The sequence below is a fragment of the Pelodiscus sinensis genome, chromosome 1 (assembly GCF_052426305.1).
Source record: "Pelodiscus sinensis isolate ZL-2025 chromosome 1, ASM5242630v1, whole genome shotgun sequence".
NCBI classification, from domain to species: Eukaryota; Metazoa; Chordata; order Testudines; family Trionychidae; genus Pelodiscus; species Pelodiscus sinensis.
Genome location: NC_143052.1, coordinates 351502330 through 351519181, shown reverse-complemented (window position 1 = coordinate 351519181; position 16852 = coordinate 351502330). Strand labels below are relative to the sequence as shown.

The 16852-nt window shown below is 47.6% G+C and overlaps 1 protein-coding gene across 1 annotated transcript; it reads right to left on the bottom strand.

Annotated features, from left to right (window-relative positions):
- Nucleotides 1–5917: 5917 nt before the first annotated feature.
- Nucleotides 5918–6874, bottom strand: LOC142827300 (olfactory receptor 52N4-like). Its single transcript, XM_075922027.2, has one exon. It carries the CDS (start codon nt 6872–6874, stop codon nt 5918–5920), a length of 957 nt encoding a protein of 318 aa, XP_075778142.2.
- Between the last annotated feature and the right edge of the window lie 9978 nt (nt 6875–16852).

The following is a 16852-nucleotide window of genomic DNA, read 5'->3' as shown; positions in this document are numbered from 1 at the left end:
AGGTATTTTCCCTCCCAGTTTCCCTGGCTATAATTAGCTTTGTCCATGACCCCCAGTAGAGGGTATTTCGTTATCAGCTGTCTCAGAACTTCCTCGTGGGTGGGGGCTCATTCCCAGCGAGCATGCTTCCTGAGCAAATTATACAGGGAGTAGGTACGAATTACGATTCCCCGTTTTCCAGATCTTTAATTAGTTCACAGACTGGAGCCATAACTTCGGCTGGAATGCTGTACTGTTTTATCTTGGTTATAGTGGAAGGCGGGAGATCAGGGGCTTGAGCTATCAAAGTTCTTAAAGCCGGCTCCAAAAGCTCATTTTTCTCCATTAATTACTTTCTCCTTTGCCTCTCTAGCCTCGGGAGGAGCCGTTCCAGTAGGTGCTCCATGTCCTTATTTAGGGTTCGCACCCGGGTATCTAGGTTCTGGCATTGTTCCCTGATGGTATGTCTGCACTACCACCTTAGTTCAAACTAGGGTGGTTAATGTAGTCAATCGAAGTTGCAAATGAAGCCCCGGATTTAAATATCCCGGGCTTCATTTGCATCTTGCCGGGCGCCACCATTTTTAAATCTCCGGTAGTTCGGACTCCGTGCCCGCGGCTACACGGGGCACGGAGTAGGTAGTTCGAATTACCTACTCCGTGCCACGTGTAGCCGCGGGCACGGAGTCCGAACTACCGGGGATTTAAAAATGGTGGCGCCCGGCAAGATGTAAATGAAGCCCGGGATATTTAAATCCCGGGCTTCATTTGCAACTTTGATTGACTACATTAATCACCCTAGTTCGAACTAGGGTGGTAGTGTAGACATACCCAGAGTTCGTATCTCTCTCTCTGCACTCTTATCAGCTCTATTTCTAAGTTCCAGTAGCTAATACAGGCTGCTTGCCACACACCCTTTAACAGCCAGATGCAAGCCCTTTCCCTTTTGCAGGCAGCTCCCCAGTTACAGGACTCCTGCCAGATTTCCTGTGGTTCTTCCCAATCTTTTCCTAACATCTCTTTATACCACTTAGGGTTGCCCCATCCCTCTCGGGCAAACTCTTTCTCCATACAGCTGAAATCCATGTCAATCGTGACTGGCTTCACGTTGCTGTATTTGAACCAATAACACAATCCTGACGACTACGCCAATTCTGTCAGCTGACGGTCAGGGCGGTGTGTGTGTTACTGAGAAAAGGTTTAACGTCCGTGTCTTTACCGCTAGGACTGGGGACCAATCGCGGAGGGCAGCCAACAGGCTGACAGATGCCCCAGAGTTTATATGAAGAGCTTCTTACATCTCAGATTTCAGCTGCTAGGATAGAGGATCCCTGAGCAGTGGGCAGTCTAGGGAAGACTGAGAGATGCCCCAACGGATCTGTCACCTGGGAGTGACACGATCCAAAATGTCCAAGCTCTCCCTATACCTGTCCCTTATGACCGGCTGAAGTTCTTTTAAATTATGCTTGATTCTGTTACAGCAACTGAAGGAGTCAGGTTAAAAACTTAAACAGTTACAGGTTTATTAAAAAGACTTATAAAGCATGTGGTTACAATGGCTATTGCTCTTTTTCTTAACTCCTAGCAAATATAGATCTTAAAAATGGTTACAAAGAAAATAAAGATAGAAAATAGAAATAATGGTACCAAGTGACAGCTTAATCTTTAAAGAGCTCTAAGTCTATGTATACACTTAAGACAAAGGACCACATCCAGGTACAATTTTTACTCCCTTCTGTGCCTCTCAACTCCAGCGGGTTAAGCCAGGGCCGGTCCCTCAATTCCTAGGAAAGACGAATACGAGGTGGGTGTCCCTGTGGAACCTTGGGAGGTCAAACACCTAACCTGACCAGCAGATAGATGGTAGATTGACACTCAGAGTAAATGTGCTGCTGGACCCATCTTTATACCCCTGGGGGCCTGTATCCTCTTTCTTATCTAAGATGCCAAATTGTACTGGTCCGTTTTGTGGCGCCAGTTCTTACAAGCAAGTTTCAAATAATTTACACTTGCGAGAGAGATAACTAAATTGTGAGTACTAGACATTTTTTTACTGGGCGAGAGATTCCTCCCCCCGTGGACGGCTGTGTGTTCGTATCAATATGGGTTTTAGTCAAGGGCATTCCTCGGCAGCCTCTTGGTCAGCAATTGGCATATCTCTGTTTACAGCCATTCACGGTCACTGAGCCTGCATATCCAGGCAAGCAAAAATGGATGTTACAAGGGGGGGTCCCTGTCTGGCTACAGGTGGCCAACCCATTAAACAAAGAGAGCCGAAACAGCGGCGGAAAAAATTGTGAAGAGCTGCACCAGAATTTTTTTTGAGCAATTTTTGTTGAGGAAAAGAAAAAGGAAGAGCGCCCCACCATCCCCCCCCCCCCCCAGTGCTGTTGAGCAGGGAAAAAAAGGATGCTGCCCCTTTAAAATACAAGGCTTTTGGCCACATCAGGCTCCCGTCTGCCACCTCCATCTTGGTGATGCCATTTTGGATTGCCGCAACAGAAGGCTCCCCTGCCCAGGTGAGCACAAGGAGCCGGGGGCCGGATACTGTTTTTAGGGGTGCAGGGGCAGCTTCATGAGCTGTGGGGGAGGTATCACGAGTGTCACTTTAAGGGGAGAAGAGCTACATGTGGCTTGTGAGCCATAGGTTAGCCACCCCTGCTCTTTTAGATGCATGGATTATAATAGCTCTACCTCACAGCTCTCCCTACTCTACCTGAGACCTGACTACCCTTCATGGAGCTGGTCTGTACAGATCCAGCTCCTAGCTCTGGTCTTCTGCTGCAGCTTCCCAGCTCTGCCTTAGCACTGCTTCTCCACCTGCACCCCATCTCTGGCCCCCTCAGGCTCCATTCCAGCTCTGTTTCTGCTCTGCCTCCATCTCAGCTTGAGGTGCTGCTCTGGGATGGCAGATTTGTATTGAGTGAAGAGCCCAAAATGATTGAAAAATGAACCCAAATGTGTCATTGAGTGTACAACCTAAACTGAAGAATGTTTTCCTAATGTTCCTTTTGCACCTTCTGGTGCTGCTTTTATCACAGTTGCACAGTCAACCCCTGGAGCTCCTTGTCATAGGATGTGGTGAAGACCTGGACTTTAACAAGGTTCAAAAAAGAGCTAGATAGATTCATGGAAGTTAGGTCCATCAATGGCTATTAGCCAGAATGGTAGGAATGGGATCCCTAGCCTCTGTTGGTCTGGAAATGGATGAAAAGAGAGCGATTATGTGAGGATTATGTGTTGTGTTCCCTCCCTCTGGGGCATCTGGTATTGGCCACTGTTGATAGACAGGCTACTGGGCTAGATGGACCTTTGGTCTGAGCCAGTATGGCCATTCTTATGATGGGTCATTGACTCAGAGAAATCCAGATTGGCTGGCAATCTATGTCAAAGAAAACAATGTGTGTTCTAATATAGCTGTATAGATATCTACCTCGAGATATTGGCCACTGTTGTCAGACAGGATACTGGGCTAGATGGACCTTTGGTCTGACCCAGCATGGCCATGCTTATGTTCTTATCAATTCCATGTGAGAAATTAGTCTTACAAATGTAGCATTGCTAAAAGGTAGCCACAACAAATGATAGAGGAAAGAAGCCAAGTTCACTAAAGGCTTTGTCTCCAAAATCATCCATGTGTTTTCATCCTTCAACTCCAAACGGTTCTACTTGGTTGTTATGAGTATGAGGCTAGTGAACCATGAGCAAAACTCACCACTGCTGCTCTCACTTTCCAACGTCTCGGCAAAACAATAGCTACAGTGCAATATCAGGCAAACAACATTGTGAAGGACTTTGTTTTGCGAGCAGTTTCATCCTCTTGATATTTGGTGGAAATCTCAGTGTTGTCTGTATCACAGACTCCAAGAAGAAATCTCAGCACCCACTTCTGATGTCTTGGACAACGGGAAGGGTTAGTGCATGTTTTGGGTGTTCCAGCTGAAAGCGACACCAAAATCGACTGCACAAAGCAGAAAGTTATTGGACTCTGCAGTGTATTTCCTGTGTATTTTAGAACCCCCTATAGGAGTCACTTAGCAATTTCACTCCAGGCACTGTCAGGAATTAATCAACGGGAATAGAGCCATTCTGTCTGATCAAGATTTAAATGCAATCAAGCATGCTCTTGTCCAGGGCTGGGCAAAATACGGCCTGGGTGCCGCATCCGGCCTGCCAACCCACTGGATCTGGCCCATGAACCACCCTGCTGGGACCCTCAGGCACATGTAGCTGCTGCAGTTTAAAACACAGTCCCTATGGGTCTCTGTGGGGTGGGGGAGCCTTTGTGTGATCTCCCCACCCCCAGCCCAATCCTCAGCTCCGATTGGCCAGAAACAATCAGCCAATAAGTACTGACCTCTGCCAATCTCTCAGCTCCTACTCACTGGAAACAGCCAGCCAATCGGAGCAGAGAGATTGACCTGAGAGACTGAGGCAGCACAAGTCTCTTCTCCCACCCCAAGTGAAGAGCCATGTGCTGGAAGCAGCCTACATTTTCAGGTGGGCTGGGGCTGCAGCAGACAGGGAGCACAGCCTGCCTTGGGGGTGCTGCAACCTGCTGGCCAGGAGACACCTAGATAAACTCCTCCCAGCCAGTGCCTGCCTGTGGCACCCCAACCCCTCCTGTACCCCAACTCCCTCCCCCAAGTTACCATCCAAATCCTCTGCACCCCCTGACCCAGGTGACAACTCCCTCCCAGACCCTGTGCCCCCTCCTCCACACCTGCCCCAGGTCACACTCCCTCCCTGACCCTACATCCCAACCCCCTGACCCAGGTCACAACCCCCTCCTTCACCCTAACTCCCTCTCAGACCTCACACCATCTCCTGCACCCCAGTCCCTTACCCCGTGTGCCCTTCTGCCCTCCAACCTAGACCCCACATTTCTTCCACAGAAGAGTGCAGCCCTTGGCCACTTACCAAAATCTTGGCGTGCCCCCCCCCCCAAAAAATGATTGCCCACACCTCTTGTCTAACACTGAAGTTTGTTTGATTTAAGCATCCATGGACATGAGCAATAAGTTTAGAAGACCCCAGATATTTACTTAATGTGTGGAACAGTATTAGGTAATTAACATCAGGTTCACAGTGGCCGCTCTTTGTGGGGAAAGAGTCATCGGGATGGCTTCCAAGATTTGCTCCACAGCATACTGTAATGGTGAATCTTTTCTAATTTCTACAAAACAGATAGGTCATAGTGATCATACCAGATCATTATTTTTCCTAACTTTTGATAAACTTCCCAAAGGAAACTAGACTTAAGGTTTTTATGCATTTATCCTTGTTCATTCTCATTTATTTACTTGCTGGTCCCCTCCTCCCATTCTCATTAACAGAAACTGTCAACTACATTTTCACTTCCCTTTCCAATTGCCCCTCAAGTACTTGGTGTTCTAGTTTATTAATTCACAGTAGCTGAATGCACATCAGATGGAGGCAATTGGGTTGACCACTAATTGGGGTCCTCTTCCCTCAAATCCAGAGTAACACATTCCAGTTCTCAAAAATACAGTTTGATGACTCTCTCCGATAAACTCTAGTAGAAAGTCCTCAGTTCATGCAGCAGCTGTATTAGCACTTTCCACCTATACTATTTTGTTTAAACACCAGGCTTCCTATAGGTTTGGATGTAGACAAATTAGGTAAATTTTCCTCACCAGATCACTGTATATTGGATGAAGAAGCTAAGCATTGCAATTTCTTTATTTTTTTCCTAACAAAAAAGTGTACCTTCTCTTTATCAAATTGATCAAGAACGTTTATCACACAGGGTCTAAGAGAAATCCAATTTGCCACCAGTATCTTCTGGTGGTCTGAAAGTAAATGAAAGGATGACGAGCTACCTAGACTCTGAACTCCCACAATGCTGAGGTTAGCCAAATTGGGACAGAGAACCCCTTATTAATGTTCAAATATCCATTGTCCCACAGGTATAAAATCAATGACCCTCAGGCATGCAAATTCTACAGGCATGTTTGCTCACTTTGTCCCGAAGCTCTTTGTTTTTCACCCCATAAATGATGGGGTTGAGCATGGTGGGGAGGAGGAAATAGAGGTTGGCCAAGATGATGTGAACATAGGGAGCAATGCCCTGACCAAACCGGTGTGTCAGAGTAGAGAAGAAGAAGGAAGGATAAGACGTGAGCATCACACAGATGTGGGTGGTGCACGTGTTGAGGGCTTTCAGGTGGGCTTTCTTGGAGGAGATTTTGAGGACAGCCTGGATGATCAGACTGTAGGACAGGGCAATGAGTGTCAGGTCTACGAAGTTGATGACAAATGGTACCACCAAGCCATACATCCTGTTAACAGTGATATCCCCACATGACAGCTTTGCCACAGACATGTGGTCACAGTACGTATGGGGAATAATGCGGCTGGCACAGAACGGCTGTTTACTCAGAAGCAAGGGCAGGGGCAAAACAACGAGAACAGCTCTTAACAAACCCGCTAGTCCTAGTTTAGCTATTCGTGCATTGCTGAGGATGGTGGTGTATCTCAGAGGGTTGCATATGGCAACGTAGCGATCAAAGGCCATGGTCACGAGGACGGCTGAGTGCATCACAGAACCTGCATGAAGGAAGAACATCTGTGTGAGGCAGCCAGGAACACTAACGACTTTCAAATTGAACCAAAATATACACAGGGCCTTTGGCATCACAGATGTAGATGTGCCAATTTCAGTGAGTGCCAGCATGCAGAGAAGCAGGTACATTGGCTGGTGCAGGGTTTGCTCTTTCCCTACAGAAAACAGAACTGTGAAATTTCCCAACAGGCCAATGATGTAGAATGTAGAGAGAGGGATGGAAATCCAGACATGGGCATCTTCCAGGCCAGGAATGCCCGTTAGAATGAATGTTGAAGGGTCAGAAAGGGTGAGGTTGAAACTTTCCATGAAGTCGTTAATTTGTTGAATGGACTTAGAAAAATACTCTATGTACCTGTGAAGTGAGAGAAATACAGCAAGAACGATTATTTGCTTTATAACAAATAGTATGGAACTATTTTATAATTATTCATAATCTAGAAAGGGGGATGAACAGTGAGGTTGTAACATTTGCTGATGGCACCTAACTATCTAAGGTCATAATCAAGTCCAGAAAAGTCCTCAGAGGGATTGTCCCAAGCCATGCTTATGGGCGGCATGATGGCAGATGAACTTTGAGGTCCGAAAGTGAAAAAGTGTCTTCATATAAGAGGGAAAAAATTTGAACTCCTCAAACTCCTAACAAGGTTCTAATTGAATTGAATGAACTCAGAACAGGAACCTGAGTGTCATGATACAGCTCTGTGAAACCCTGCTCACAGTGGCTACATCTACACTGCAGCATTATTTCGCAATAACTAACATGAGCATCTACACAGCAAGCCATTATTTCAAGACTTCTTACTCTGACTTCTGAAACCCTCATTTCACGAGGAGTAAGGGAAGTCGAAGGAAGAATGTTCTTCCTTCGACTTTCTGCTGTGTAGAGCACCAAAAGCCAACGTAAGCTATTTCAACTCCAGCTATGCAATTGATGTAGCCTAAGTTGTGTATCTTAACTCAACATTTGCCCTGCTGTGTAGACATACCCAGTGCGAGCACAGATAGAAACTAAGAAAAACATTGGAATCCTGGAGGAGCGGGAGGGGACATTATATGGAAAATACAATGCTATGAGATCACTCATTAAGTGTTTCACCTCCCTCGGAAGTCTACACTGTGCGTACGTGCAGAATGCCTGTGATTGATAGCAGAACTAATGCAGTTGAGCCAAGGGAAATGAGAATTATGAAGTGGCTGGAGAACCTCTCATATTCAGAGAGGTTGAAAAGACTGAGTGTTACCTTTCAAAGCAGATGAATAAGAGGGCACATGAGGAAAATCTATTTAATACAGACTGAGATGGAGATGGATGTCATGATTATGAGGGTTAGCCAGCAGCCTGGGGATTAAGGGGTTAACTACACCTAGCCAGGTGGAGTGACCAATAGGAATGTAGGTGGGACTTTTCAAACTGGGACAAAGGAATTTGGGTTTTTTCTTTTTTTTCTCCCTTTTGTCTCTCAAAGGCTGTGTCCAGACTCAGGGGTTTTTTCGGGAAAAGTAGCCTTTTCCCGAAAAAACTTCCCCTGCGTCCAGACTCAAGCCACGTTCTTTCGAAATTATTTTGAAAGAACGCGGCTTTTCTTTCGATGGCGGTAAACCTCAATTTACAAGGAAGAACGCCTTCTTTCGAAAGTTCCTCTTTCGAAAGAAGGCGTTCTTCAATGTAAAGAGGCCGTCTTCGAAAGAGAGCATCCAGACTCGCTGGGTGCTCTCTTTTGAAAAAGCGGATTTCTCTTTCGAAAGATCCGCCTGCAGTCTAGACGCGATCTTTTGAAAGAGCCTCTTTCGAAAGAAGCCTGCAGTCTAGACATAGCCTGAGAGAGGTCTCTGCAGCTACAGAGAGGGACAAGCATGTCTCTCTCTCTCCAAGACACCATTCTTCATTTTCTGTAAGTAGGGTAAAGTTTAGGTAGTCTCGTTAGGTTTTATTGTTTTAAGGATTGGGTATGGGATCTGAGATCTGGCACTGCTTAAAAGATGTTTTGGCTTTTCTTTGTAACTAAGTTCTAGGCCCATGGAGTTTCTCCATGAGTATATTTTGTTACCTCCCTATCTAGTCATTATGTTGCAACAGGAATATTGTTGTAATAATAAAAAGTTCTTTCTTTTCTTTTATTAACCTGGCAGTGGTTAATAGTGTGTCCTGATTTTTATTTGAGGGGTGAGATTTCCCAAATGATCTTTCCCCTGGTTTCTTCAGCAACATTTGGGTGGTGGCAGCGGAAGTTTTATTCCCAAGATCTAGGGTTTTAAGATCTTGGGGGAAGTTTTAGGCCAAAGCCTGGTAGATAAGGCTTTGGGGTACACTTGCTGGCCCCCACTTCTGCATTTATCATGCCAGAGTGGGGAAGGAGCCATGACAATGGAGATGGAGAGTGCATTCTCCCCGTCTCAGTTTTGCAGTTTTGCTGTTGATCTCATTTGGATCAGATCTCATTTGGCTCCAAACTGAAAATCACAGCTCCAGGTCCTGGCTACAGAGGATGCTATTCTCTTAGGATGGTGAAAGAGTCCACAGCAACCCCACGGTTGATGTGTCGTGAGACCAGGCATGAAAAATGGGGATTTCAAAACATGCGGGTCCTGATTTTGACTTCAGAGAAGCCTGTGTCAATCTAGAGTGACCCATTGAAGGCAGAATGTCAGAGCAGAATTAGCCCACTCTAGTTGTGAACTCTCTGCTAACACAGATATGCACCAAAAAGACTCTGTACTCCCTCACAGGGTGGTGAAGCTGCTGAGCTGGAAAATTGGAGTGAACCAGAGGAAAAACCAAACAGCCCAAAGAAAGGAAACGATTGAAACATATAGAAGGACACATTAAGACATGAGAGACTGATCTTAAAAACTAACATTGGTCTAAACTCTTTCTAGTACATATTAGTTCCAGTTTTACCAGGCAAATCCCATGGTGTTTCATTTCACCCTGCTGCTGATTTCCTGGCTTGAGAAGAACCGTGAGACTCTTCCTAAGCACTTAAGCACTAATTGAAATGCAAAACCAAAACAACTCACCCAAACTCCTGCTCAGCAGAGAGAGGAAATCTCCTTCCTTCAAGTGGAAGGCAGAGCCGTGACAATCAGCCTTTGGATCTTACATGTCTGAAATTCAGTGTGCTGGATGAGGATATTTATGACTTCCCTGTCGTGTCCCTGTGGACTCTCAGATTGGGTAGGATTCATCGCCAATTCCCTTCTGTTTGTGAGCGGAGGCAAGAATAGAAAATAGACCCTGGAGAACTTCAGCGTGAGAGCCTACCCCCAGAGCAAAGAAATGATTCGCAAATAACAGAAATGCAGATAGTCAGGCCAAACTGAGTCTTGAACACTATCCAGCCTAACAGTTGATGATGGCTTTCTTTCTGAATGTAATGCACTGCCATCGGCACTATGTCTGACAATGGAACCATGGGATAGAGGACCCAAACCATCTTCATTCATCTGAGCAGTGTATGACTGCCTACCACCCACGCCATTGTAATACCCATACCTTTAACCTCTAAACTCACCTGCCACTCTGTGGAGACCAATTCAGGTGAACCTGAAAGGTTGAAAGCCAAAAGGTGAGGGAAAGGTTTTCTTCTTCCAGGATTCTGACATTGAAGGTATTTCCCAGTATCCCTATGGAAGGTCTGCAGTGCTTCTGTATCTAGCAACTCAAACTACATGTCCGTTCATCTCACAAGGTATCCCCCATTTTTTGATGGAACCAACATGGACATTCCCTAATCCAAATGTCAGCATGGTGGTATTTTGGTAGCTGTGCCCTTCTTGGATTAGAACCTAGTGGAAGGAATCCAAGAACGGTTACATCTGGATCTTTTCTGTGACCTAGCAGGTGCCTGGTGACTTATTTTAGAATCCACAGGGTCTGGGTGTGATGGATTGTCACATCCAGGATGCAGTCTGGGAGCTGTGGGAACTGTTGTGCCCATCTAACTACCCAGCCAGGCTGGCCCCTTTTCACTCTAAGGGTGTGTCTAGACTACCGAGTTTTGTCGACAGAAGTGGACTTTTGTCGACAAAACTATACCAGCGTCTACACTACCGCTGAGTTCTGTCGACATAACGTCGACAGAACTCAGCAGTTTTGTCGACGCTGGTATACCTCATTTTACGAGGCATAACACCTTCTGTCGACAGAGTTCTGTCGACAGAAGGTGTTATTGCCTGTAGGTTGCGTCCAGACTACGGGGTTCTGTCGACAAAGCACCTTGCTTTGTCGACAGAACTCAATGTGTCTGGACACTCTTTGTCGACGGAAGTTTTGTCGACAGATACTGTCGACAAAACTTCCATCGACAAAACGCGGTAGTCTAGACGTACCCTTAAGGTTGAACCTCTCTAGTCCGGCACTCTCTGGTCCAGCAACATCCGTGGTATGGCATGATTTTAGTGAGCCAGATGTCCACTTTTCATGGGTGTGTCCAAGTTTCCCACTGTCCCATAAAGTTTGTTTATAGCCCCCAGTCCCGGATCTCAGTGCTCTGTGCAGTTATTTAGCTCTAATTTACCCCTCAATGTCTTCTAAGAGCCCAGTAAGCAGTGGAAGTGTTGCTGCTAGACAATATTGAGCTCTCGTGGTCTGGGAAATTCTCTGGTTTGGAACCAGTCAGCTCCTTAGGGTGTCGGACTAGAGAGGTTCAACGTGTGCTTTGCTGGTGATTCAGCCTCACCAGGCCCAACATGACAGCAGATGGTGCCTGTAGAGGGGAGGACCCCCCAAGGTCCGGTTGTTGGGGTACACCCCCCCTTTTTGCTAGAATCCAGTCTATGATGGCGTAGAGGTTCCCCCTCGCGCCCGATGCATCAGGGTCTTAAATGGCGGACCATGCCACTTGGTGAGCGTGGCACGCGCTTTTGCTGCGGCCACGTTCCGGGAGCTGGCTGTGGGTTCTGCCCAGGGAGGGAGTAGGGGGGCCCGGGCCCACCCTCACTCACGGGCCCCAGCCCAGGGCCCTAAGAGCAGGTCCGGCCAGACCTACTCAGCCGGCGGGGGAATCAACCCCGAAACCCTCCGGTTGGCCGAGACGACTCCAGCCCCTGCCCTGGGCTGCTTCTTACTCCCCTCCTGCTGCAGCCACCGCTGCCATGGCATCCGCCTCTGCCGCCATCTCCCGCTCTCTCTTATCTCTCGGCCCCCTTCTGCGGCTTCCCGCCATCCTTTTAAACTCCCCGCCGCCCCCCTACGCCATCCTTCCACACTGCCCCTCCCCCTTTGTGCATCCCTCGCGACTCCTCCCTGACGTCATCACATCGGGCGTCGGGGCTACTGCTGCGCCTGGCGGCGCCTTGCCCAGCGGCGGCCGTACAAGCCGTGCAAACCCGCCGCTTCTCCCCGGCAGCGCTAAGCAGCGCCAGCGCTACCGCCGGCTAAGTGCGGGGCGGGTTCACCTCGGCGGGGCAGAGATGCTCCGCTCCGTCACAGTGCCATACCCCCAAACTGAGCTTTCCGAGGGCATACCGAAACCACCCAAGCACAAAATAGCAGACCTCACCAATGTCCCAGCTCCCCAGACTCACCCCCCCCACTAAACTATAAATCCTAAATTATACTCTCTGGTACGGTACATGGCTCTGTACAATGTAAATGCATTAACAGAGTTCACCCTCCCATCGATGTAGGAGCGATAGGCAACAAGCCTGTGTTAACCAAGCCAAGATTTTTCCCAGATACTTCACTCAAAGGCCCACCAGTTTTGATAAAACAAAATAGAAAGTTTAATTATATCATAGAATCATAGAACACTGGAACTGGAAGGGACCTTGAGAGGTCATCGAGTCCAGTCCCCTGCCCTCACGGCAGGACCAAGCACTGTGTAGACTGTCCCTCACAGGTGTCTATGTAACCTGCTCTTAAATATCTCCAGTGATGGAGATTCCACAACCGTTCCTGCACCCCGGTAGCAGCAAGAACAGACTCCGCCAGTCATAGAATAGAGAGGGGTTTATTGTTCCTTCAGGATACAGCACAACACATATGTGATGTGGCTACAGGGCCCAGGGCCAGGATGCCTCAGACCCTAGGAGTAAGGGTCCATCGCCCCTAGGTCCCCAGCTTAGCCTCTTTTCTTCATGCTTCCCCAACAGCAACTGGCCCTTCCTCCCAGGCCTGCCCCCCAGCCAGGTGCTGGTCTCCGCGTTCCTCCCTTTGTCTCTCTCCCTGGGAGGCTGAGCCTAGGTGTCTGGGTTAATACACATTTGGGAGAGTCAGTGAGAATCTCACATCACAGCACAGGGGGACCCCGGGATACAGAGCAGACAGCACCCCCACTACGCCACACCCACTCGGCAATTTATTCCAGTGTTTAACCAACCTAAACCTTCCTCACTGCAATTTAAGCCCATTCTTCTCCTATCATCAGAGGCCAATTTTTCTCCCTTCTCCTTGAACATCCTTTTAGGTACTTGAAAACTGCTATCATGTACACTCTCAAGAGAAGATAGCTTTCAGACTGTTATGAGAACAATGAGATGAAAGCAGATTACCTAGCAAATAAACAAAGCCACAAATTAAGCATAAAATCCTAGATTGATTTGATAGGAATTAGCAATTACTCCTCCAAGCTAGGTATACAAGCAGTTCACCAGGTTTCCATACACATGCTAGAAATCATTTCAACATGGGACCTACACTTACCCCCAGTTAAATGATGTCACATGCCACCTTATATATATTTAACCTATAGTGGGAATTCTTTGTTCTAAAAGAAGTTCATTGTCCAGTTTCTGGAAAAGTACAAGGTACCTAAAATGGACTCCAATATGCTGAATCATACAAGCCATTACCCATCTCTGGAACAGTCTCAGGAAGGCTGACCAGGTGTAGCATAGAATCATAGAATACTAGGACTGGAAGGGAAATCGAGAGGTCATCGAGTCCAGTCCCCTGCCCTCACGGCAGGACCAAATACTGTCTAGATCATCCCAGATAGACATTTATCTAACATACTCTTAAATATCTCCAGAGATGGGGATTCCACAACCTCCCTGGGCAATTTATTCCAGTGTCTGACCACCCTGACAGTTAGGAACTTTTTCCTAATGTCCAACCTAAACCTCCCTTGCTGCAGTTTAAGCCCATTGCTTCTTGTTCTGTCCTCAGAGGCCAAGATGAACAAGTTTTCTCCCTCCTCCTTATGACACCCTTTTAGATGCCTGAAAACTGTTATCATGTCCCCCCTCAAACTTCTCTTTTCTAAACTAAACAAATCCAATTCCTTCACCCTTCCCTCATAGGTCATGTTCTCTAGACCTTTAATCATTCTCGTTGATCTTCTCTGGACCCTCTCTAATTTCTCCACATCCTTCTTGAAATGCAGTACCTAGAACTGAACACAATACTCCAACTGAGGCCTAACCAGCACTGAGTAGAGGGGAAGAATGACTTCTCTTGCCTTGCTCACAACACACTTGTTAATGCATCCCAGAATCATGTTTGCTTTCTTTGCAACAGCATCACACTGCTGACTCATATTTAGCTTGTGGTCCACTATAACCCCTAGATCCCTTTCTGCCGTACTCCTTCCTAGACAGTCGCTTCCCATTCTGTATGTGTGAAACTGATTGTTCCTTCCTAAGTGGAGCACTTTGCATTTGTCTTTATTAAACTTCATCCTATTTACCTCTGACCATTTCTCCAATTTGTCCAGATCATTTTGAATTATGACCCTATTCTCCAGATTAGTCGCAATCCCTCCCAGCTTGGTAACATCCGCAAACTTAATAAGCGTACTTTCTATACCAATATCTAAATCGTGAAGATATTGACCAGAGCTGGTCCTAAAACAGACCCCTGCGGAACCCCACTTGTTATGCCTTTCCAGCAGGATTGTGAACCATTACTAACTACTCTCTGAGTACGGTTATCCAGCCAGTTATGCACTCACCTTATAGTAGCCCCATCTAAGTTGTATTTACCTAGTTTATTGATAAGAATAGCATGCAACACCATATCAAACGCCTTACTAAAGTCTAGGTATGCCACATCCATCGCATGATTTTAAGAGGAATAAGGGACCTTTTGGAAAAGGCTTTATTTTCCGAAAGATCCCCGTCTAGACTGGCGCTTTTTTCCAGCAAAGCCCCGAGCCGGAAAAAGCGACAGCCATGTTTATACTAATGAAGCGGGGAAAATTTAAATCCCCGCTGCATTTGCAATTCTGACTTGTCTCATCTGCATCCCTTTTCCGGAAAAGGGGTCCAGTGTAGACACAGCCGAAGAGATTTTCTGAAATAGCTTATTTCGAAATAGTACGTCTACACACAAAATGCATATCGAAATAGTGCTTAGCTATTACGAAATAGAGCGTCCACACTGATTGGATGCTGAATATCATTTAAGGCCACCCATAACCAGTTCATGGAGGGCATCAGGTCAGTAGCTACTTCATGTGGTTGCTGCTTGAGGCTATCTGAGGCTCATGCTTATATGGACCCCCCTGGACAACCATTTCTCAGGTTTCCTTGCTTGCTTACCTACCTGTCTGAGGAACAGCAAAGAATTTTCTCTTCTTGCTCTGGTTGCCCTGTTTCAGAACACCCCAGCACTATAAGCACTGCCTCTGGGCCGTCTTCAGCTCTTGGAGCTCTTGCTGCAAGTCTTTCTGCAGGCTGCTTCTCAGGCTCTGCAGGAATCCAACCCCCAGCCCTTGTGACAGACCCTCCTCTGGTATGTGGGGATGCAGCTCCAACAGATGGAGGCTGCCCCCCTGGCCTACATGCAGTGCCCAACCGCATCTGGTATCTGGACACCAGTGCAGACTGGTAGGACCACATCGTTCTGGAGCACTGGGGAGGCCAACAATGGCTCCAGAACTTTTGAATGAAAAAGGACACATTCCTCGAGCCATGTGAGTGGCTCACCCCTGCTCTGAGGTGACGGGACCTGCACAGGAAGCCCACCATCCCCCTCCAGAAGCCTGTCACCATCGCCCTCTAGAAACTCTCCACGCCTGATAGCTACCAATCCGTGGGGAGCCAGTTCGGCGTGGGGAGATCAGCCATTGGAAGGAACTGCTCAGCTTTTCAGACAAAGGAGGGGAAGATAAAAACTCCTACCCCGGTATGAAATTCTCACCTGCATTGTTATTGGCTGACCACCCAATACCTGCCTACATGCTGAAGACATTAGTTAATCCCTTAGCCCCTGGTGCTGGTCAGTTCTCCTGGTTATGACAGCTCCTGATCAAGCACTATGACATGGAAGAGACTGATCTCATGCATGGGAACCTGCTGCGAGGAGGAAGAGGAGAAGAACCCATTAGCATTCTCTCTTTCAACCAGCATCTTCCTTTCACTTACACTTCCCCTATCCCTCCCTTCTTCCCTCCTCCCCCCACCTCCACCAGTGGGCAGGGATAGAAGTTCTCTCTCTGTGGGATGCTGCTATTGCCAGACCCAGAGTGTGTGGGACACAGAAGGAAACTGAACCGCCCTATCCCCGTTCCCATCCACAAGCTCTTGACCTAGCTGGAACCTTCCCATGCCAGCTAGTCCCCAGACTGTGGGTGTTGCAGTGCTCCCCTGGGACATCTGTGCCTTTGCTGGAAAGTGCCTGCTGTCTAGGCAACATGTGGCCTTGCTCGAAGCACATCGCCATCGTCTGGATTGAGACCTTCTGTGTCGGCTTGGAGGTCGGCTCTGCTTCATACACAGTGTCTCCTCAGATGACTGGCCTTTGATCTTTTCTTCACAGCTGAGACAGCTGTGAGCTTGATGCATCCTCCACCTCCCTCTCCATCTACCCAACTGAGTGGGATCTGCAGATAGAAACACCCTTTTCCAGCTCTCTCCCATGTTTTAACTGGTGCTTCTTTGATGGTCTGGCTCTGCCTAAGCTGGAAGCCTGGGAGATGTCCTGGGAGTGGGTGACTGGCTCCAAGGTCAGGAGCAACTCCTGGATAGAAGCCATGGTCACATGGCTAGCCTCCTCCTCCTCCTCCTCCTCCTCTACCACCCTGCCCTCCTGCAGACTGATGCCGGTTGTGTCTTGACCAGACTTGATGATGACAACAGGAGAAGTGAATTACCAGTGGGAAGCCTCTTTGTAAAGGGGCTTTCCCCATCATGAGCCAAGGTGTAGTGTTATACTTTGACTGACCAAAGGCTCTAGATGTTAGTGGGCATCTTGACACAGTCACTGGATCCCTGTGTGTCCTTTTGGGGTGCTACCACAGAAGCCCAGGAATGGTCTCTGACACAGGGTACGTCTAGACTACATGCCTCTGGTGACAGAGGCATGTAGATTAGGCTACCCGGCATAGGAACATGAAGCGGCGA

Excerpts from the sequence above, each read along its gene's own strand:
- LOC142827300 (XM_075922027.2), bottom strand. The coding sequence starts at position 6,874 with ATGGAAAGTTTCAACCTCACCCTTTCTGACCCTTCAACATTCATTCTA.